Source organism: Haliotis cracherodii, unplaced genomic scaffold, assembly GCF_022045235.1.
Source record: "Haliotis cracherodii isolate W230 unplaced genomic scaffold, xgHalCrac1.p SCAF_8, whole genome shotgun sequence".
Classification (NCBI taxonomy): domain Eukaryota; kingdom Metazoa; phylum Mollusca; class Gastropoda; order Lepetellida; family Haliotidae; genus Haliotis; species Haliotis cracherodii.
Genome location: NW_027266341.1, coordinates 44,231,478 through 44,255,803, shown reverse-complemented (window position 1 = coordinate 44,255,803; position 24,326 = coordinate 44,231,478). Strand labels below are relative to the sequence as shown.

At 41.7% G+C, this 24,326-nt stretch overlaps 2 protein-coding genes across 2 annotated transcripts; one reads left to right on the top strand and one right to left on the bottom strand.

Annotated features, from left to right (window-relative positions):
- Nucleotides 1–4,369: 4,369 nt before the first annotated feature.
- Nucleotides 4,370–6,136, bottom strand: LOC139450998 (E3 SUMO-protein ligase ZBED1-like). The gene is made up of 2 exons (XM_071232818.1): nucleotides 6,080–6,136; nucleotides 4,370–5,266 (listed from the first exon to the last, which is right to left on the bottom strand). The coding sequence occupies exons 1-2, from the start codon at nucleotides 6,134–6,136 to the stop codon at nucleotides 4,370–4,372; spliced, it is 954 nt and encodes a 317-aa protein (XP_071088919.1).
- Nucleotides 6,137–20,551: 14,415 nt separating this feature from the next.
- On the top strand, nucleotides 20,552–24,003 carry LOC139450997 (zinc finger BED domain-containing protein 4-like). Its single transcript, XM_071232817.1, has 3 exons — nucleotides 20,552–20,675; nucleotides 22,631–23,540; nucleotides 23,649–24,003. Exons 1-3 carry the CDS (start codon nucleotides 20,552–20,554, stop codon nucleotides 24,001–24,003), a joined length of 1,389 nt encoding a protein of 462 aa, XP_071088918.1.
- The last annotated feature ends 323 nt before the right edge of the window (nucleotides 24,004–24,326 follow it).

Below are 24,326 nucleotides of genomic sequence, written 5' to 3'. Positions count from 1 at the left end.
GTTTGCATGTCCTTGTTGTGATCATTTTGATCAGGGCAATTTTTCACTGACACTATAACATATTGAACCTCCATTTTGCTGATTGGTCCGCTAATTTTGCTTTTATTGCCAAAAATAGCCATTTTGCGTTTCTTTCTTTTTTAAGAGTATAACTGGAACAGTGTCCAAACTATGTTGTTAGACTCAACTTACACACTTACTCCTAATATAGGAAATTGCCCCTTACACCTTGGAGTGTATCTTAAAGTGTAAATATGTTTAAACATTGGACACTTAGGGTATTATAAAATTATATTCCACAGTCAGCAGATCTTTGCTTAGTAATAATATGTAAGCTAATATTTTGTTTATAAACTTAAATATTTGCTGTCATTCAGAACAAGAAGTAATGGACAGGCCTGTCTTTTTCAGCTCTCTATTTGTGGAAGAAACATGGCGAATAACAACTATTCCTCATGAAATAAGCTTAGCTAGCACACCCTGTAAATAAATCTTAAAATTCTGACATGACCCAATCTCATTAAAATCAGATCTTAGTTCTCGCTGCCGCTAAACAAAGATCTGAGGACATCCCATTACAGGTCACATCAGACCAACCTTTTGCGTACTCTGACTGACCAAGGAATTACTGACAAGAAGTCGACATTAGCCAATCAGAAAGGCAGCTTTCTCGTGCTTTATGGCACTATTTTCAAATTGGCGATACGCTCGAAACATATTTTGACACATTCTCGCTTGAAAATTTAAAACCTGAACAAAAGAACATCCTGGAATGGCTAATATATGGTCTAGATTGTATAGATTCAGTCGTTAAGCCCGTAACTATCATTCAATACCCCGTTTTAAAGTTTTCGAGGCTGCATGATGAGAAATCACATTCTGACTGTCACTTGCATGATCTGGTAAGCGACGCTCTGATTGGTCGGATGAAAGGTCGTTCTGACGTGACCCCTAATGGGATGTCCTCAGATCTTTGTTTAGTGGTAGCGAGAACTAAGATTTGATTTTAATGAGATTGGACATGGCCCTATTTTTTTGTTTTTGGGGAGCGAGATTATGTATGATTAGGCTTACTTAAGTATGTTAAGCAATGTAATAAAGTAACAAATGTTATAATTGGGATAACACTTTCTTTGTAAAGTACAGATTCTCGTATATTTTGGGTGATGAATCCCGTCTGGGTGAGGCACCTAATGCCAGCACACAAAGCCAGCAATCTAACCCACTCAACCACCGGGGCATACACAAAAAAGTATTAGAATCTGTAGTTTACAAAGAAAGTATTATCCCAAATATAACGTTTGCTACATTTGACCACTTTCTAAATGTCTTTATGTGTTCATAGCTTTCGGCAATGGGAGCTGTGCTAATTTACACTTGTCAGAGGGGTACATAAAGTACGTGATCTAGACTACCAGTTGTTTGGACTTTCATTTTTGTGGAAGCCTCGGTGGCTGGGTGGCGATTAGGTGCCTCACTGTGGCAGTGTGGGTTTGATTCCCGGATGGGACTGAACACAAAAAAGTATGAGAATCTGTACTTTACAAAGAAAGTGTTATCCCAAATATCCCAATATCCCAGAAATCAGTGTCCATGCCAGAACATGTATGGGAAATCAAATGTTTACTGTTTTTGTTGTTTAATGATTTAATAATGTTTTTGCTGCAATGTTACCTTTTAAAATGTTTTATTATAGATTTGTGGGACTGATGCTAGGAATTAGGTTTCTGGGAAATGCTTTGATCTTGTATCCCATATTTGAAGTTCTTTTTTAAGAGCACAGTTTTGCACATGCATGTTATACAAACTTGTATGGCAGGCTTTATAACTTGATTTGATATGATACTTTTGAAAGAACAGACATTTGAAACGAAATATAAAGAAGCACTGGACAAAATGTTATTTTGCATTTTATCCATCTAAAGGTATCTGAAGCTTTTGCTCATCAATGTTTAAAATGGAAGAAATCAAGTAGGGTATTTATCCTACACTGAAAAGGAAAGAGAAAATTTTGAAAAAAATGTCTGAAGAATCATGCAAGGTCTGATACCTTCTACTACGAAACAAAAATGGAAATGTTCAGAGTGATACAACAGGGCGAGAAGGAAGAAGTCTTGACGTTGCTCCACGTCCGTCCATCCAACAGGAAGTCATATGGGTGTGACAAAAACGTAAGTAAACACATTTAAGCATGGAAATTACTTTTTGTTTACTATTCAAAGATGTTGCTAAATTATTCATCATAGGTTATACCAATCTCATTAAAATCAGATCTTAGTTCTCCCTATCGCTAAACAAAGATCTGAGGACATCCCATTACGGGTCACGTCAGAATGACATTTCATCCAACCAATCAGAGCGTTGCTTACCAGATCATGAAAGTGACTGTCGGAATGTGTTTTCTAATCATGCAACCACGAAATATTTAACACGGGGTATTCCGAACGACTGTTATGGTCGTTGTGATTATATCCATACAATCTAGGCCATCTATAAGCCATTCCAGAATGTTCTTATTAGTTTTAATTTTTTTAATCGAGAATATATCAGAATATGTTTTGAAGCATAGTCGCCAGTTTGAAACTAGTGTTTTAAAGCTCAAGAAAGCTGCCTTCTGACTGGCTAATGTCGATTTCTTGTCAGTCATTTAATTGGTCGGTCAAAATTCGCGAAAGGTCGTTCTGACGTGACCCGTAATGGGATGTCCTCAGATCTTTGTTTAGCGGTAGCGAAAACTAAGATCCGATTTTAATGAGATTGAGGTTATACAAATCTTATAGAGACAATTGATTTTATAACTGATTTCCATTCCATTACTTTAGCATTACAAGAAGTCCATGATTTTCAATGAAACAAAATAGTTATAAAATTCGCAAAACAGTAGTCATTCTTCATGATACTAATGTCTCAAAAACGTTAATTTTCAAAACAGATGGTGACACTTCAATTAAAACAAACCTATTTCATAAATATGATTAGGGCTGACTATTGACCTGAAAATGACTATTGCGATAACTATTGATATTGCAAGAAACTATTGCGATAACTATTGATATTGCAAGAAACTATTGCGATAAATATCGATAGTTGGGAAATACATTGACAGTTACAATAATCTTTGAATTAAAACATCCCTCCAGTTAAGTTGTTGTCATTTTCCTTTACAAGAATTTACTAGTTGCACACAAGTATTTTCACTCAAGGATCATGGGGATTGAAAACAAACATGAAGAAAATTATTGTCAATCTTTTAATTCAAACTGTATAAAACTGGAATTAATCAATTTGACTGGTCTTTCTCAATATTTCTCATATACTGTGACTGTGAGATGCTAAATTTCAAATACAAACATGTGAAAAGATGATGATTATCCAAATTCAATCTCATTCTCAAAATGACTGTTACTCATGTTCAGTGTTGAAACTAGAAGGAATACACTTGTTCAATTATTCAAAGAGACTAGATTGAAAATTATATCTGAATTTTCTCCAATAAAGTTGAATAAACTCAATAATTAAAGAAAATATTCAAATGATGTCCTTTTGGATTACACCAAGATACAACATTAACCATATAATAACCAATTAAAATTCAACAAAAGCCATTTGACCAATGAAATGTTCAGCACAAACAATACTTTCTCTCACATCTTAACATACTTTAGAGCACCATGATCACCAATAGCAGTTCTTGTAAGATTAACAAAATTTGTAAATCAAATAATTCACAAATATCAACTAAATGAATTAAAAACAATAAAATACTTTTAAAAGCAAGAAACATGTCATACATGTTACGTCATGAATAGCACCAAACAATACTTTTTTTCTCACATCTTAGTGTTTTTATATACTTTAGAGTACAAGTGTTCTTGTAAGATAAACAAAATCATCAAATATTCACTTAGTGAATTACAATAAAATACTTTTGAAAGCAAAATACATTTTACATCATGAATAGAAATGGTTTATGCACAACTGTCCCGTTTTTTTGTTTGTCTTGGGTGCCAGTTTTTCTTGAGAAAGATGAGTTTGTCAACCCTCTCAGAACAGAGAGCAGATCTCTGGGCTGTGATGATGTCCCCGGCTGTCGAAAAAACCCTTTAGGAGGGAACACTGGTAGCAGGGATTGTGAGATACTTCTTGGCAAGTCGAGATATGAATGGCATTTCTCTTTGATGGCTTCTCCACTAGTCAAGCGGATTCATTTGCAATGGAATTGCTTCAATTTTTTTGTAACGGAAAATTTCGTCTTCAACTGCAGCAAGGGGTGACTTGGGTTCCTCAGTTTTGATCAAAATCACATCACCAAAGAGACAAGACATAGCACAATATCTTGAACTTGATGCAGATGCTTCATTTTCTATCTTCATGACTTTTGGCTTTGTGCTGTGTTCAGAGTCAGAGTGAGACTCATTAAGTTCTTGTAGGCTACACTGGCTATCAGGAAGGTTGGGGAGATCTGGCATTTCTGGCAGAATGCAGAACATTTCTCCTCCTCTTGAATGAATGGCCCTGTTTGGAAACGGGGATCTAGGAGTGCACTTTTCACAAGGGTGTTCTTCACTTTATCATCACTGTATCTGTGACTCAAGTCACCTGAAATAGCTCTCTTCACAGATTTGATGAATTCACTGTCATCAGGCTTTAAGGCAAGAGTGTGATCAAGAAGTTGTCTCTGAAGTTGAAGGATAATGGAGACTGTTGGCACTTTCTCCTCGCACAGAGCCACTGTGGCAACTTTCAGAGGCTGTAGAACTGTTAGTAGCTCCTCAGCCTGGGTGATGTCTCTGTCAGAGAGGAATGATTCGTCCGCTTTATCCCGCAACTCCTTTGAAGTCATGGCAGCGATGACAGCTGGCTGTTGTTCTAGGTATCGTTCAGTCATTTCAACAGCAGAATTCCACCGAGTAGGGCAATCATTAATCAATTTATGATTGGGAAGATTCAGTTGCTTTTGTTTCTGCTTCAAAACTGCAGCTGCAGTCGTACTCCTATGGAAAAAGGACACCATTCTCCTCATTCTGGCTAACAGCTTTGAAACTGATGCTATCTTCAGAGCTTTACTGCATGCAAGGTTAAGGGTATGTGCAAAGCAAGTGATGTGGTGATCAAAGTGAGCCTCTCTTGCCGCTACAAACATGTTGGCTGCATTGTCAGTGACGAGTGATGGCATTGTAACAGTGGCCAGCTTCCACTCCTCAATAGCATCAACAAGAACGGCTGCAATATTCTGGCCTGTGAGTGACTCAGGTAGAGCTCTTGTCTGAAAGAGTTAAAATCTGTTTTATATCAGTCACAATTACACAAATAAATTTTTTGTTGAAGATGTTCCAAACATTGAAAATATATATCAGAAAATAAACATAGATACCATATCATTTCACACCTCATAAAATGCAACCCAGAAATGTCAAGAAAATTTAAATTGTTTTCATTAAAATGTATTTTTCAAGAGAACATCCACTATCATTGAGATAATAAATATAATGCTTACATTATAGTGTGGTGTGCAAATAATTTGACAATATTTCATAATTTCTATGAGAAAGCAATAAATACCTGAAGTACAAAATTTCTGATGCGCCAGCAATTGTCAATATGGCAGCTTGTCACTGTTATGTAAGATTCAGTGGCCCGGCTGGTGCAGCCATCTGTAGTTAGAGAAATGTGATCAGCCTGTTCTAACTCCTGCATCACAGTGTTCTTGACTTTGTCATACAATTTCGGGAGAGCTGTCTGGACGGTAGAATATATGTAGGGTCCAACACCTCGATCATATTCCTAAATCCATCAATCGGCACAACACTGAATGGACGAAGGTCCTTTATGATAAATTCCAAAATCGCATCAGTAATGTTCTTCGCTCGATGAGAGTTCGATGGCATCTTCTTCGTGAAAGATGACTGTAGTGTCGACTGCCTAAATGAAACCGGGTGTGATGTTCGTCCGCCACATGTTTTTTCGAAGTCGGTCTCTCCATGTTTGCGTCGGAGATGATCTGAAAGGTTGGTCGTGTTTCCACAGTATTTGATAATAGTGCCACACTCTCTTTTACAAAGCCAAAAGACCTCCAAACGCTTGACTTTCCACTCAAATTAGTCACAAACCCAGGGATTCCTCCTTCCCCCGCCATTTTGTTATTGATCGGGAACTGAACATTCAATCGATTTATTGAACTATTGCGCCTACCGATAACAATAAATCAATATTTCGATCTATCGTGACACCCCTAAATATGATATAGTTCACAACTAACATTCAAAATTGAAATGCTTTCAAAGTGCACCTATTGAACTTTTGAAAAAAGGTAACAGTTCTGGCATAAATATGGGAGATAAAATCTTATTGTCAAACTAAGTTATCTTTTAGAGCTGTTACTCAGTGTTGCATATACAGGAAAAGCTAGCTTTTTAATATACATTCAGAGCATAGCAGAAAAATATTCAAATATTTTCAAACACTTTTAGTGTCAAGTGCATATTACGTCTCTGACTGTATGGAGGGAAGTAATTTGTATGGATTTGAGCCTTTTCCATAAGCAAATTAACTTGTTTCCCTAAAAGTCAGAAGACAAATAACCCGTGGAAGCCGATTTATTTTTTTGAAAAGATCTGAAAAGTGAACTATGTGCGAGAATTGTTCTTGTGCAGCAGTGGATGTACTTCCGGCTATCAGAAATATGTAGAATATATATTTCCTGTCTGATAGTCTAAAATGTTAATATTAAACCAATTTGATAAAAAGCCACTACTAAGTATTGTCCGAGATTTTGTTTTGAGTTAAAAATCAGAAAATATCACCACTTTTCGTACACCGATAAAAATACTGTTGACAATGATTTTTATTGACGTTTTTTTTTAAAACTGAGTGACTAATGGTGAAATGGATAATATCTAAAATATTAATTAGTCCTCAGATTCCCTAATTCACCTGAATCAGGTTGCACCTTTATTGTTACAGTACTAGCCTTAGCATCAAGTGTGATAAATGACTTAAATTTTGACACCATTTTTGTTTGACGTGATCACTTATTTTATGTCTCAGATGACGTCGGAGCAAGATGACATTGGTATTTTGAAAAATGTATACCTCACCTAATTTTTGTTCATGATATAACAAAACATTGCTTTAGAAAAACCGAATTTGACGCTTTTTTCAACACAACATCAAATGACTGGTTTTACCGTGTAAATAATGTCTTAAATAGGTAAACGTTTAGATAGTTTTACTGTGTATCTTAACTGAACAAGACACGCCCATGTTTGGCATCAATTTCATTTTTTTCACGCAAATCAAATACCCAAAACAATAGTTTAAAAGAAACAAAAATGTTTTTCAATATTGCGCATGTATTTTGGTTCTATGCAGTGGTTAAAAAATACTATTGCCCGATGCCTGTGACAAGTAAGGTTTAGATGTTGGGCGAGTAAAGTACGTTTTCTAGCATGCCAGTGGACAAGTAGAGCACACAAAATGACCTGGGTCAAGTTTCAAGAGAATGTAATCATGTGATCACGTTACGATATTTCATTGGTTAATATTTTACTTATGTCCCAGTATATAAATTATTGTATACACTTTTGACCTGTTTTAAATATCATCCATGTTGGTTGGCTTGCACGCAGATGTGCTTTCCAAACTCTAAATGTAAATAGCTTTGGTTTACATTGAGTTGCAAATATAAAACTATTGTATACACTTTCAACTCGTATTTTTGCCAATAGATTATTGTTCCGTCATCAGCGGGTAATATGACGCCTGTAACTGTGACTGCAAAAGTGCACCCTCCACCGAAATCAACAATACCTGAGGTTGTGTGAGTATCGTAACTGCTCCTAATTTTCAGTCGCCTGATCTGCTAAATCTGCGACACCAGCGCCAGTTTCTCAAGATGCTTTGATTGGGGTAGCGCAGACGCAGGCCATGATCCAGTCCAGTGTCTCAAAGCGACATGCGACGAGTGCAGCGCCTGACTACTGCCTAAGCGCCTCTACAATGATCAGCTTAGCGCTGTTCCAACATATCCAGCACAGCAGATGCCCGCTGAGGCTAATCGAACAATGGTCCAAGCGCTTCTACAATGATCCAGTCATCACCGATGAGCGTTGTCTCATACACCTGTGCTGAGCGCAGCGTCAGCCTACCAATCAAGACCTCTACAATGATATCAGCCCAAGGGCACAAGTGTTAGCGCCAACACCTGCGCCTAATGTATACCAAACGTGTTAAGTGCTTTCTGGTACAGCATACATCGCCGGACAGTGCTTGCATGTCATCGCGTACGGGAACATAGGCACATGACTCCTTATCCAGGTGCGAGATATGATAGAGGAGGCACTACGCACTGGAGCAGATCGCCGGCTTAGCGCAAGTACCTGATTGGGAAGCAGACCATTTCGTGTCAGTGGCGCCCTCCCCTGGTAACGGGGTAAATAAGAGGGACACCATGAGGTCATTAGAGGTCAAAGTTACATTTGCTCCTTCATTTAAGCCGCCGACAATGACATGGATCATGATCTATCAGAGGATAACCCTATCCGATTAGATAATTTCCAAACTATGGTGATTATCCATTTTCCTACAGCGTCAGATTGACCACATGAAAATTCATCTTGAGACCGCTCTGGCGGAGATTACCGTCACACGCAGATTTTAGCCAGTCTCTCAAGGAAGACCAATAATCCCTTCGTGGTAAAGGGCATGGCAGAGGCAAGTTGACCACAGTTCGACTTGGAAAATCCAACATAGACATGCTGTTGGTGAAAAGAGCTGTAGAATAACCCAGACTTAAGTCCGGGGTTTTATCCTCACATCTGCCTGGTACCCATGAATGACTCAGACAAGATGAGAATGATCCACAATCTCTCTGTGTTCAACGAACGTTATCTGAAGCGTTCACATTATTGCTGCCTCGCCACGTTGAGACTGTTCAGAATCAACATCAATCCTTCTATCCTTGATCAGTCTCAACTATCCATCTCTCTGGCCGCAGACTCCACAGGTTCCAGTTCAATGGAGTTCCCTACCATTGGGTAGTGTTCCCATTTGGAATTTCAGTGACCCCGTGGTTATTTACAGGAGTAATGAAGCCAATAACTGTGTATCTACACCTGACGAACACTTGGTTGGAGTCGTAGATAGAGGACGGTCTACTGTGTCATCAACACACGACAACTGTTGTACGCCACCGGGAATTCATCATGCAGACAGCTACTATATCAACTGGGATGGATAATCAATGAGGCCTATCGGCTTCAGTTCATACGAGGCCTGTTCTAGACAGACCAGGATCTCCTATCAGTACCAGGGACAGATGGCATAAGATTCTATGCCTCTTGTCACCTGCTCTACACCAACCACACAACACTTTGCCAATGGCAAGTGTTACTCACCTCTGCACAGGATTTAACTAGCATAGGGCGCTTACAACTGTGCCCAATTCATCAATTCCTGAACCCTTACATCAGGCGTCAGGATCCACTCAAGGCCGTCACTTAGGGCTCAACTGAGGCATTACCTCAATTAGTGGAGTTGATGGCTTAGGAGGAGTCTCTTGATCTGGGATATTCCTGAGTCTACTCCTGTTCGTAGATGCCTCCCTTCAGGATTGGGGTGCTCACCTGCAAGGCCAGACAGCCTCAAGGCTATGGTCCAGCGCTCATCAAAAGTGGCACATAAACAACTTGGAGTTGGAAGCGCTAATTCTGGCCATATCCCATTGGCAGAGTCGGCTACAGTCTGGCCAAGTCGCAATATCCACAGACAACAGCACTGTAGTGTGGTGCCTGCACAATCAGGGAACAACACACTCCCACTCTCTGCTTCAACAGACATGGTGGTGGTTCCATCTAGTTGATCATCTGGAACTACAGCACATAGTCAGAACTTACTGGTTGATGCTTTATTGTGCCCAGATAGTGTGGCTCCCACTGAGGGGAAACTTCACACGGAAGCATTCCAGTTACTGCTTCAAAAGTTCGGGCAACCAAACATCGACTTGTTTGATACTTGCCTTAAACCACCAACTCATGACGTATGTCTCCCCGTTACCAGCTCCGCAGACTTGGCGTTGGACGCATTCAGCATTCCTTGGGTAGAGCTAAAAACATGCGCTTTTCTGCCACCAGTTTTACTTCCCAAGGTGACACAAGGGATCAAGGAGACAAGGAATCTTGCTCTCACTTTGGTTGCATCCTGGTGGACTGCGAGAGGGTGGTTCGTCGAGCTCAGAAAAATCTAGCAGAATACAATCCATTACCCCTCCAACAGTGGTCCAACTTACTCATCCACCCTCACAGCGAATTGCCTCACCAAATGTCAGACAAGTTGCATCTACACGCTTGTTTCATCTTTAGAAGGTGTTATAGTGCAAAGGGCTATTCAGCACGGGCAGCAAAAGCAATAGCTTCAGCTCGTTGTTCCTCTCCTAGACGACTATATGATGACAAATGGGAATCATTTGAGACTTTTTGCAAGGCAAAAGAATCAAGACCCTACGATGGCTTCACAACAATTCCTAGCTAAAAACCTCCTACATTTGCGTACCCAAAGACACTTGGAAGGTAGCACCATTACTACGTATTTGGTTGAGCCTAACTCAGTGTTGGCTGTTCAGGAGGGGCGGTTGGGTAGCCTAGTGGTTAAAGCGTTCGCTCGTCACATCGAAAGACCTGGGTTTAGTTACCGACATGGGTACAATGTGTGAAGCCCATTTCTGGTGTCCCCCGACGTGATATTGCTGGAATATTGCTACAAGTGGCATAAAACCTCCGAATACAAACGAAATTAGGATGATCATAGACGGAAAGACCCTCAACAAGAGATACCTCCACCAAAATTCCAGATGGAGTCCATACGGAAGTTACGGTCAACGTTGAAGAAAGGAGACTGGCTTATCAGCCTAAACCTAACAGATGCAAATCTTCAAGTCCCGATACACTTATCTTCACGGAAGTATCTACGATTCACAATCAATGGCCAATGCTACAAATTCCAAGTACTACCATTCGGGATAGCAATAGCTCCCTGGCTATTCAGCAGGATTATAGCGCCAGTCATCAAATTCACTCACCTCTAGCTAGTTCGAATCCATGGTTATCTGGATGATTTCCTGTCGGCGGACCAAGGAAAAGGTCAGCTACACCAGAACATATGACCTACCTAGGGTTCCTAGTCAATCCATTTAAGTCAGTGATTACTCTGGTTCAATACATCATGTGCATCGGAGCAAGATTCCAGCCAGATGGGATATCTGTGCCCACCAGAGGATCATTTCAACAAGACTGTAATGATGATTCAATCACATTCAAGTCAACCCAGCAAGTCACTGAGACGGTGGATATCCCTTGTAGGCAATTTAATGTCTCTACAGGATATGACCTTCAGAGGAAGGCTGATGCTATGCCCTCTACAGACTTGGATCAACTCTATACGATCTCACAGCCTAGAGTTTCAGACTCAGTTGCCTCCCAGATTACTAAGAGACCTCCATTGGTGGAATCACAGAGAACATGTGATGAGTGGCATCCCTCTGACTTATCCGACACCAGAGCACTCATCTATTCACTGAGCGTGAGAAATTTGGGATGGGGAGCCCATATGGACGATCTCACAGTACAGGGATCATGGAACACAGGAGAAGAACCTTCATATCAACTCCTGGAAATGAAGGCCATATATTACGCCATCCTGGAATGGAGGATCTTCATCAATTTTCCATTTTCTTAGGCCACTACTGTGGTGTTGTGTATGGCTATGTTCAGAAGTAGGAAGGAACCAGATCTACCTCCCTGATGACTACAAGATTGTTTGCCTTGGCAGACTCCTTCAATTGCCGGATGGAAATGAGACGTATACCCGGGAAACTAAACATACTGGCCGACAGTGTTTAGGGAGAATAGTGGCAACAGAATGGACATTACATCCACAGATCTTCACCAGGATAACCACGGTATGGGACACACCCGATAAAGATCTATTCGCCACCTGCCAGAACAACCAACAATCAGCCCAGTTCCCGACCCAAGAGCTCACCAGATCAATGCTCTATCGATGGATTGGATGAATCTATTCACCTACGCATTCCCACCATGGTCTCTCCTAGACAGTCATCAACAAGATGGCGGAGACAGATTGCGTAATAATACTGATAGCCCCAGTATGGCCCAGCAAGGCATAGTTCTCCAGACTACTAAAGCTACTAATGGAGGAACCTATCCAGTTACCACTTCATCGAGATCTGCTATAACAACCCAAGTCCAGCATTTTCCACAAAAATCTGCCCAGCCTACATCTACCGCCTTGAAGATACCACACAGAAGTTGCTGACATCCGGATACTCTTCATCCTCCCTTATATATGACAACAGATGGAACAAATTTATCCAGTGGAGAAGACAACTAGGGACTTTTTAACTAATGCTATATCATTCCCTTTGGTGGCGGATAAGACAAAAAATTCGGACACGGAACGATAGAAGGTTACAGATCAGATCAGACCCTTCATTCTGTACTTCAACATGACAGACTATGAATCGTAAACCATCCCATTCTTAACAGACTAATGAGATGCTTTCTACTTGAAGATGTTCGAACTCCTCGTATCTCCCCAAGTGAAATCTTATCTGTGGTACTATCGCCATTGTTAACCGAACCTTACGAGTTCATAGCGAAAGCTACCCTACTTCAAAGAGCCAGGAAAACATTGTTTCTCCTAGCCATGTCAAAAGCAGCAAGAGTTTCGGAACTACATGCCTTAGACTATTCTAGTCTTACCCATGATTAACATTGGACCTCAATAACTCTTAGATCGCTCCCAGACTTTGTAGCCAAGAATCAATCTACCACATTGGGACACTATTCAATTCCTGTATTAAGACCAACAGTGGATCACCCGGACAGACTCTTATGTCCCATCAGAACTCTCAAGTTCTATCTCTCGCCTACAGACCCAGACGAAGGAGACTCTTACTAACCTGTAAGACCAACTCAAACAAGGGTATCACCAAGGCTATTTTTGCAGGATGGCTAGCCATGAGTCTCGCTTCATTGACATCAGTCTCAGTAGAACAAGTTGTTTCTAGCTGTCAGTGGGCCACACAAAACACCTTCACCAGTTTTTACTTGTGTGACGTACAACCTGACTTAGAGGGCATATATTCCCTTGGTCCAGTGGGGGCAGCACAAACAATCATCCACCAATTGTTTCACCCAAAAAAGTGTGTGTGGTTGGGGTGTGCGACAGGTGAGTACATTTTTCGCATTTATTTCACGCTCGCTTTAATTTCCAGATTTACAGTATCAACTATCACCATTAGACCGGAAATGACGTCATTACCGGAAGTGACGTAATTGCCGGTATTAAAAGTAACAAATCCTGGTTTATCACGATCAAGATCAGCAAACATAACAGTAAATCTAGTAAAAATGTCACATATTTGACTGATTCTTGACACAGTTCTGATTTTCAAGTCCTCAAGGGAGATTTCAGAGGAAATTATCTCTAGTAGGATTAGAATCAGAGGATAAGATTGCTGTCAATTACACAGGGAGTTACTGGAGGCAGATCCCACTGGGTCCCTATGGTATATTCTGGCAGAGATGTAACAGAGGTAGCAGTTTCGTAAGAATTATCGAATTATCGAACAATAGTTCTAAGAATACTACCTCTATTACATCCGAATTACTCCCTCCCACCACCCAAATTCATCTACCTCTAGTAGTAGATGAGGGAAAAAAGTGATATAGCCGTCATTATGACGCATGGCATGGGTAGCTATGAGACTACTTGGCGGCAACTTATTGTGTGATTGACAGTGAAGAGGATGTCTATAATCTATAAGTTTTATCTGGTGTGATTGAAGCCAAAGTACAGGATTTATGGTAGAGATGTAATAGAGGTAGTATTCTTAGAATTTTTAACAATGATGACTATTGTTCGATTTTTGCTTTTTATTTCCCCCACAAATAATGCCCGTCTGTCTGTTCGTAATCATTTTGTTTCCGGTAACTTGAAAACCGTTCAATATTTTTCAACAAAAATTGGCAGATATCTATCAAACAGATCCTGAAGTGGTGCCTTTTACTTTTTACAGATTTTTGGTATTTTTGTTTTTCTCGATTTCCATGGAAATAATTTGTACACAGTCTCATAAGGAGGTGGATTTCATTTCCGAACAACAGCTAAAAAAATGTTCAATATCTTTCAAAAGGACGTGGCAGATATATCAAACAGACGCTGATGTATTGCCTTTTTACTAGTATGTGCAATTTTTTGGCATTTTTCTTTTTCTTGATTTCCATGGAAACAATTTGGTCTCAAAAGGGTTGGGGGAGGTGTTGTTTCCGGAGCACAACTTGAAAACTGTGAAAGACATTTCATCCAAACCTGTTTGGGAATTTTTCAAAATTTATTTTTCCCGCTTTCCATGGATTGACTTACCTGAAACGGAGTATGTGTCCGGAGCAGAACTAAAAAACTATTCAACATTTTTCATCCAAACTTGGTACATGTATTAATCAAGGGGTCAGACGTGTTGTAGAGAAATAAAGCCTCTCCAGTTTCCAGCATCCTTTGCTTCTTATTTCTACGTCGTTTTGTGCCTGTTTACCTCATTCACATGTAATTTGTATTAAATTCCCCTCTCGTTTGTGGCTTTATTAGCGTTATTTATGTGTGTGTTCCAAATGTGATTTTTCACTTATTTTGCATAATTTTTCTGTCCTATGAACCAGTGAGTTTTTGAGTTACAAATTACTTTCTCCTTTTGCATGTTTATGAATACGACTTTGCTTAAATTAGAGATTTAGGCCTCGTTGTAATGTTTGTCACAGGAGCAAGTACAGCACGGATGTTCATCCCTTGTGTGCACAGACCCCTGTTCGACATTGTTGCAGTGTTGCTTCTGCAGCCCCTTGTCTCTGAAGGACTTCTCTCTCTACTTGAGTGCTGCCAAGAAGCGATGTACATCTATCTCGGATATCGTTGATGCGCCAGCTGCTACCATTGAGTTGCAGTCTACCACCACTTTGTCTTCGGCTTCGGCTACCCCCACCACCTGTCAGACGACATTGCCACAGCCGAAGGTCACTTCTTTCATGACAGTGACGACTCATATACGGAATGTGGTGCTCCCCCGTCAACAACTACATGGATCTACATCTCAGCAAAATCTCAAATACCTGCACCTCCTGTGTCTACTATCACCCCTCCTGATGTCTACGTTGACTATGCAGTCTCCTGCGATCTTCAACCCTTACATGTTGACCATGGCGCCATCAGGTTACGGCCACCTCCCTGGCGTCTCCGACTCGCCTGATGCACCTTACCCAAGCTGCCACACCTATGACTGAGACACCACCTGCCCTGTAGGTGTTGGCAGTGCCTTGGTCTGCCTAGTACTGGCAGTCCTGGTGCCACTGCGCTTCCTGACAGCTCTCTGACTCCAGTCACAGCTCCCGCTGTACTGCCGACTGTACCGGTCAGCATCTTGTCAGCGGTGCCACCAGGGCTTTCATCATCTCAACATCTAATCATCATCACGTAGATCAGCCTCTCCTAGTGCATCTCGGCTCTTAGTCACATTACTGCTATCGGAGCTGTGCCCCTGCTGTTGCAGATTGGATGGCAGATAGGTTGGCTTCTGTAGCGCCGTCTCTGGAACCAGACACGGACAAGGACACTATGTGGTCCCACCTGAGCTCCATTCCTGCAGATCCTATGTTGACAGTTCTCAATCTGCCTTGCCTCGTGGTGAGGGTGTGGTGAAATTTCCGACTTTTTTCCTGTCTCATGTACGATCAACGTTGGGTGAACGAGTCCACAGAGAGGGCAATAGCACTCTCGCAGAACTTGTTTTCGTGGCTGACCGGTAATCTCAACTCCCCTTTTCCACCAACAACCTTACAGTGGTTTAACGTCTTCGCAATCAGGGGATGACACACTCTCACTCTATCCTTTGACTGACGTTCCAGTTCTTCCATCTGGTAGATCAGGGGGGCCTAAGCTTTTTGGTCCAGCACATTCCCCGGATGTAGGAATGTTCTGACAGACGTTCCATCTAGGTGAGAAAAGGCAGTTCCTTCCCAAGGTGTTTCTTCTATGTCAGTGCCTAGGTCATTCCAACATCCACCTCTTCACCATTTGCCAAAACTACCAGATCTCAACTTTCATCTCCCCAATCCCAGAAATGCAGGCTTGGGAGGTGGACGCATTCAGCATCACTTAGAAGGACTAACTGCATATGCTTTTTGACCACCAGTACTTCTTCCCAAGGTGATGAAGAAGATCAGGGCAACCAAGAGCCTCGCTCTGTTTTTGATCGTGCCTTGGTGGTCAGCAAGAGGTTGGTTTGTGGATCTCAAAGACATGTCCACAGACACTACCTCAAACTACCAGGCAGGCCAAACAGACAGGTTTTTCATCTCACACCTGGTATATCTGCTAAGGGCCTAAGGCGCCATGGGTTATCTGGCCTGACCAGCAACAGCTAAAAATTTGGCTCACAGACCTTAAACCAGGGGAATTAACGACAAGTGGCAATCCTTTGAGAGTTGCTTCAGGGAAAACATCAGGACCACACTACTGCATCTCTCCCATTTTTGGCGGAATATTTTCTGTTCCTAGACTGGAAAGTCACCTCAAAGGCAGTACCATTACTACTTGCATTGTGGCCCTTGACTCAGTATTGGCAGTCCTGGAAGTTCGCAGAACGACAAATATTCTGGAACTCCAAACTGTGCTGCGATCCTTTATCACAACAAGCTTAGGTTGTGGGAACCAGCCATGTTTGGGATAAATATTTTAGGTTTTCGTTTCGTTCGTTCGGGGATTTAACGTGCGCTTTCCGCATGTAATAAATTACATTTAGCGTATCTCGCACACGGGGAAGCACTTATACTAAATAGGAAAAAAAGCGTAATGAATATATAAGAAGTGCGACCCAAAAAAATGTGAATGAAGTAAACCTAAAAAATGAATCTAGGGGGGGTGGGGTGAGGGTAGTAAAAGAATAATAATAATGTGGAAAAGTTTGGGCTTGGGTGGGGGGGGGTTCAAGTGTGGGAAGGCACGTCGTCGGCTGGCGAGCTGGTGTGGCGAGTTACTTCTTCCCAGCCAGGAGCCTCCTGGCTAGGTCAAGCTCTCCGGAAGGAAGAGCTCGGAACAGTGCGGTGGTGAGGCAGGCGGCAGCATTTGTGATGAAGAGTGGACTGACTGGGAGATCATAGACAACCAGGAATTCCGAGAGATCCTGGTAGCTGTGAATCTCGTGCTCAAATCTTTCTTCACCCCAGTACTGCACCAGCACCAAGGGTGGGCGTGGGCGGTTGCTGGGATAGATCTTGCCGCTCTCATTCTGGTAGCAGGGGTTAGGGTGGACCTTGTGCTGCTCCAGAATGAGATCTGCCTGCTGTGCAAGATGGGCACGGACGTCTATCTCAACATCTTGTTCTGGGACCGGGTCGAGGTGTTGAGGGAGGGGCCTGGTGTTGTGGCGGTCTGCGTCTCCGTGGTCTTGCAGGTTGGAGGTCATGGGAGGGGGGGAGAGTCAGGGGAGAAGATACTTTTCCTCTTTCTCTTTTTCCTCCCGTGGCCAGTCCCTACCGGCGTGCGAAAGGGCTCCTCCCGACTGGATTCGAGAGGAGCGAGTTCCAGTGCAGCTGTCGGGGACGGAGGGGTGGTGGGAAGGCTCTCCTGGATCTCCTTGGGGGCGATTGATGGAGCCTTCTTCACTGTAGGCGGCCTGGCCTTCTGTACCAGGCGTGGTGCAGCAGGGGTAGGGGCCGGGGTCTTCTTCTCCTTAGGCTTGGCCTTGGCCGGAGCCTTGACCAGAGGCCTTTTCCTTTGGCCTAGGTCAAAGGAGATGGAGAGGGTGGATGAGTTGGACTTGTACGAAGTCCGGAGGGAGTAGTCCCCAACCCTGTAAGCCAGCAAGGGCTCCAGGATGGCAACTAGCTCCCTAGGTAGCGATAGAGCGATATCTCTCATGGTAGAGCGTGGGTTGCGAGCTAGGAAGGACACGTCTGCACGGGGCGAGTGTCCAAGCCGGTGGTGTTTAAGGTTTTGAACTGTTTGGAACTTTTAAGATGTGTATCCTTTGACACTAACTAGGTGGTGGGTGACATCTATTGTTTTAGATGATTAGCCTCAGGTAATTGAGTTGCTGTCATTGAATACAGAGGTAATTAAGTGGTGTCGACTAATGTTATTTTAGGATATTGTTTTTATTGTTGTATTGTAGGGTTTAAGGTTTGTTTACGTTGATACTTTGACACCACAAATTAAGTCATGGCTTACATTAGATTAAAATTGTTTCAATACAGATAACTATTGAATGTTATTGAATGACACACACACACACGTGCATGCACATCGCTATATAAGTGCAATAATCTTAGACGCGACGTTAAACCCAATTTCACCTCACCTCACCTCACCTCACCTCACCTCACCTCACTAAAAAGTCAGTCTTCCTCTTGACAAGCTACATGCATGTATTCCATTGATTGGACTTCATAGCCACGAATAAACTCCCAATATAACATTTGTTACATTTGACCACTTTCTGACTGGCTTTGTGTATTCATAGCTTTGGCCATGGAAGCCGTGCCAATTTTCACTTGTCAGAGGGATACACAAAGTATGTGATCTAGAATTTCAATTTTGCGGAAGCCTTGGTGGCTGAGTGGGTTAGATCGCTTACTTTGTGTGGTGGTGATAAGGTACCTCACTTTGACAGTGTTAGTTCGAATCTCGGACTGGACTCAACCCCAAAAAGCATGAGTATCTGTACTTTACTAAGAAAGTGAAATACGCAAATATAACATTTGTTATGTAGTAAAATAGTAATTTAAGATACTATTTTTTCTGATAATTATCAAAATTCTTTTCCATTATATTATTGGGAATGTTTTAACTTAATCACCAGCAGATTGGGAGACCATGTGTGTACAGCTGATTGCTATTTCTAGCTTAGTTTATGAGACAATACACACGGTAATTTTTATCTGCATGTAAAACATTGCCTAGCATAACAAGGAATACAATCGAAAAGGTAAATCATCATGTCTAGTGATGTTTTATCATAAATTTCACATTTTCATTGACAAAGTTTGTTATGGTGTTGTTCATTCACCTAAAGTAATACAATGTAGTTTGCTTACCAACAGAAAAAAGAGTTTAATGTTATGGATATATCGGTCTTGACGGAGAATGTAAGAGGGTGGAGTTTATATCCTACTTTAATTACGGTATAAATGCAAGAAATAACAGAAAAAAACAAGATATCTTCTTGTGAAACAATACAGTGTGTCACGGTAAAAAAGAAATGCGATCAAAGCCTGTGAGAGAAGAAACATGCAGCATAGACAAAACTAATTCATGACATCTACAATTGAATGTTATTGCACCACCTGTTCCTGTGGCTCAGTTGGTTACAAAACTTAACATGATAGGTGAGGTTGCAGGTTTGATTCAGGTCATTCACAACAAAAAATGTTTCATTTCATGTCTTCAAATTTTTAAACTTGTCCTATCTCACATTATGCATTTCTTCTTATTCTTCGATCTTGGCGTGGAAACGTCCTTGAACAAAGTTTTCAGCTTCAATAAACACCACTCACCCAAACACATCCCATACATCACCAAATCACCACTGATCACGAGAAGTTGTGGTACTGTAGTATAAAGGTTCACTGCTCTTTCGGGATGATTATTTCCAGACTGGCCGCTGTTCCTGTTGCATTTGAAAGAGGGTCTTGAGTTGGTATTAAACAGTTGAACAGGTGTGAATGTCTCGTCTCCTGTTGTCAGGGCCTTTGGGTGGGACAGGTGTGGGCTCTATGAATAGCTTCGGGTCAAATGGGTTTCTATTTTTGACCTCAAATCCGAGTTCATTGTACCTTTTTTGGCTGCATTGGATAACTGGCCTGAAAGAGCGTTGAATCAGGTTGTTTTCTTTGCAGGCAATCATGAATTAAAGTTACATGCTGGTTCTAGCAATTTTGATGGACAGATTTCTATATATTTCAGTGATGTTTAACTGGCACCAGTCCTTGCCAAACTGCCAATAGTTAAGGTATCATAAGGACTAATACAAAGTTGACATTTATAAGGGGTGTGCTATATGTTAAAATAATAGGAACTAGTGGCCTACAAATGTTAGTTTCTATCACTGTATTGCATTGTCGGGAGTTCCACCGCTTTGGCTATGTCATCTTCCTAAGGCAAGGAAATAAACTGACTATAAAAGTCCAGTTTCCACCCTTGCCAAACTAGGCTGGAATTATGGAGTTACGAGGGGTGTTCATTAAAGATTTCCCCTGACCCACTTCCGATGGACCTAGTGGAATGAAACTTGGCATAGATATTAGTCTTTCTCCACATAGTTACACACTTCTCCCATCGTTTTATGCAACTATGGAGACCTCGCTTGTAAAGCCCTCATTTTGCATCTCAAACCAGGACTTGACTTCAGAAATCAGTGTTTCATCATCTGTGAAACATTTTCCCTTCAAAAATGACTTCATGGTTGGAAAGAGGTGGAAGTCAGATGGTGCAAGGTCAGGAGAGTAAGGAGGATGTGGAAGGATTTCATAGCCCAGGACCGTGCTTCTGTCTGGGCAACATGAGAGTTGTGTACTGGAGCATTGTCTTGCAGGAGACGGACACCCTTGGTCAGCATGCCACGCCTCTTAAGCTTGTTAGCGTCCCGCAATTTCCGCAGCAGTGAAGCATAATAAGCTCCTGTAATTGTGGTACCCTTTGCCAAGAAATCCATCATCACTTCTCCGTGCTGGTCCCAAAACACCGTGAGCATGACCTTGCCTGCAGAGGGTTGGACAGGTGCCTTATTTAGGGGTGGTGACTCCACATGCTTCCATTGCATCGACTGAACTTTAGTCTCAGGATCATAGTGATGGACCCATGTTTCATCCTGTGTGATAAGTCTGTCAAAAAAGTTTGCCTGTTTTTTTTGGCACATGTCCAAAAGATCCTTTGAGCAATTGACTCGTTCCTGCTTTTGGAAAGGTGTGAGCAACCTGGGAATCCATCGTGTAGACACCTTATGCATGTTCAAATTGTCATGGATGATTTTTTCCACAGACCCTACACTGATCTTGACATCTTGTGCTAACTGGCGATCAGTTATACGTCGATCTGCCAAAATGGCGGTCTCCACTTGATGGATAGTGTCCTCATCAGTGGCTGAATGGGGGCGACCAGGAATGGCAGCTGTTTCCATAGATGTCTGACCACACTTGAACTGGCGATGCCAGTGTTTAACAACGTCATATGATGGGGCATCTTCCGCATAAGTTGCTTTCATCGAAAGTTTCTTTTGGTGTGCGACCTTTCAAATATAAAAACCTAATCACTGCTTGGTATTCTACTGGCTCCATTGTCACACCCTACTTGATCATAACACCTGTAAAAGTGGTAAGATTAATAGTTTGGTGCTGCAAATTGAGACCTAACCCATAGATACATGTATCATTACACATGTGAAATTTCAACCAAATATGATAACCCTAAGTGGTTTAACCACTAAGCTACCCTGTAACCCATATAATATGTGGACAACCACTTAACAAGTGAGAGAGTGAGAGAGTGAAAGAGTGAGTGAGTTTGGTTGGGTATTCCAGTTATATCACGACGAAATCTTTAATGAACACCCCTTAAATATTTTGGCTGGACTAACGAGTCTAGGCATAGTTCCAATCCAAAGCGCGTAACAAAATTGACATGCAGTTTGTAAACTAGCATGCAGATTTTGGTCGATTGCAGGATTTGCAAAGCAGGTGTAACATGAACATGCCGTCAACAAGGGTTGTGACGGGTACTCGAGTACCCGATAAGGGGTCAGGTAGCTTAGGACTTGAGTCCAATTTTCAGGACTCGAGTACCCGTTCAGGGGAATAACTCTAATTGCCTTTCGTAACTCGTAAGTCACTTCAAAATGGACGACAAAGCGGACAAACGTCCAAATGTTTGGGCGTATTTTGACCTTGATGACACAAAGAAAAAGACCAAATGCCGTTTCTGTGGCATATGTATCAGTTACGCAGGTTGTTCGACGAGTTCCATGAAAGTTTTAAACACAAGTTCATTTCTCTTGCCGGCAGCGACTACACGAAAGCCAAGAAACAATCAACTTTAACGAAAGGGGCGTTTGGATTGTATAATCTTAAGCCGATGAATCGAAATTCTTATGAATTTCTAACTAAAAAGGCAATGCTAATGTGTGTGAACGACTTGCTGCCACTAAACCTCGTAAAAGGCACTGGATTTCGAGATTTTTGTCATGCCATGAACCCAAATTATGTTGTTCCCCACCCTAAAACGTTATACAAATACCTGATGAAAGAATATTATGACTGCAAATCTCTGTTGATTGAATATCTAAAGAAATGTTCAGCAGTCGCATTTACCACGGACATGTGAACGAGTTGGGCCACACATGGCTATATTACAGTGACTGGTCATTTTCTTACTGATGACTGGAACTTGCACTCTTGCATCCTGGCAACACGTCGTGTAGAGGAACGTCACACAGGGGAGAACATACCCGGCATTCTGGTACAAATTCAACATGAATTCGCGATACAGAAAGTTTGTGGATTGACCACAGATAATGCCAGCAACATGTCAGTTGCAGCCAGGGTGACAGGGTACCCTCACATCAAATGTTTTGCACACACCCTGCAACTAGCGGTCAATGATGGTCTCAAACTGGAAGCTATCGACAATTTGATCATCCATGCCAGGAAACTTGTGAGCTTTTTCTCAAAATCATTGGTGGACACTCAAGAGCTGGAAGATGTTCAAAAGAAGCTGGGCAAAGACATCAGACGCCTCATTACTGATGTGCCAACTAGATGGAATTCGATCTATTACATGTTTGAACGTCTGATCTATCTGCATACTGACGTAGTAACCGTTCTTCATGATGAGAAGTTTAAAAAGCACACATGTCTAAACTTGAAAGACAGGCACTGGGCACTTATGGAACACCTTGTACCAGCTCTGAAGCCACTTGTATCTTCGACAGAAGTGCTCTGTGGAGAAGATTTCCCGACGTCTGCAGGAGTTTATCCATTGGTCTTTGCCCTCATCCGCAAGCACCTTGTACCTGCAGAACTGGACACCAAGATAGTGTCTGACTTGAAACTAACGATCAAACAGGGCCTTCAGTCACGACTTCAAGGCACAGATTTTCACTTGACAGCTGCAATGCTAGCTACTGCTGTTGATCTGTGTTTTAAGCACTTGCGGTTCCTGGATGAAGATTTAGCTGTCAGAAAACACCTAGTTGATAAGATGAAGCAGCCAACCAGCTCTTCACATGAGCCTGAGCCTGAGGAGGTCACTGAGCAGTTGGAAAATGCCGTGGATGCAAACGCTGTAGTTGTGAAACAGGAAGAAGACCTGCCACCTCCCAGAAAAAAGCCGACGTTCAGTGAGAACCAAAGAGCCATGAATTTTCTCTTGGGTGATATCATTGACATTGATGAAGATACTGATACATGTAGGAGCGAAGAGTAAGAATATAACAGTTTCCTTGCTGCGTCAAGCAAGCTTTACAAGCAACAAACAGGAAAGTCCTTTTGTCTCAGCTGGTGGAGAGAAAACGATCATGCATTCCCAAGAATAGCAAAGCTGGCCAAGTCGTATCTGTCAATACCTGGCACAAGTGTTCCGTCAGAGAGAGCCTTTTCTATGGCTGGTCTTACTATTACACATAATCGTGCTAAAATTCTCCCCCAAACTGCAGATGCAATTATTTTCCTGAACAAAAACCTGAGTAAAGTTTTGAAAAAGCCAACCATTTCTGATGCCTCTCCCTCTACGTCGGCTGCAGCTGCGGACGTCAGCTTTTGTAATGATGCTCCATCAATTAAAACTGAACCCGGAACAGAGTCAACAGACACACAACATACAGACACTCCTATGTTGCCGGCCCTCCCATTGCTGGGCAGTCCCGGCAGTGATGATGAGATCTAGTTATGCAATCATCATGAATTAAGTCCGTTCTCACTAGTCTAGATCTTATACTTACCAGATCTGATTTAGTACTTTCCATGAGACAGGCGTACAATGAGAAAGTCCATGTTGTGGTGATAAGAAATCACAAATGACATTCCACAAGTGTTAGTTAAAATTCGTTTGATAACTTTTCATGAGCACTGATTTTTTTATATTTTTGTTTGGTTAAAAAACAAATTAGGTTGTTCAAAGTTGCAAGTTTGTCTTAATGCTTCAGCACGATAAAAACAGAAAAGTTGTTCTGTTGGACTATTTTAACATAAAACTAAACAGTTTTCAAT

Excerpts from the sequence above, each read along its gene's own strand:
- LOC139450998 (XM_071232818.1), bottom strand. The coding sequence starts at position 6,136 with ATGGCGGGGGAAGGAGGAATCCCTGGGTTTGTGACTAATTTGAGTGGA. Across the intron at positions 5,267-6,079 it reads ATTTGAGTGGAAAGTCAAGC|ACAAGAGCTCTACCTGAGTC; the intron begins GTTTGGAGGTCT and ends TAACTCTTTCAG.
- LOC139450997 (XM_071232817.1), top strand. The coding sequence starts at position 20,552 with ATGGTGCAAGGTCAGGAGAGTAAGGAGGATGTGGAAGGATTTCATAGC. Across the intron at positions 20,676-22,630 it reads GCAGGAGACGGACACCCTTG|ATAATGCCAGCAACATGTCA; the intron begins GTCAGCATGCCA and ends GATTGACCACAG. Across the intron at positions 23,541-23,648 it reads GATACATGTAGGAGCGAAGA|AATAGCAAAGCTGGCCAAGT; the intron begins GTAAGAATATAA and ends TGCATTCCCAAG.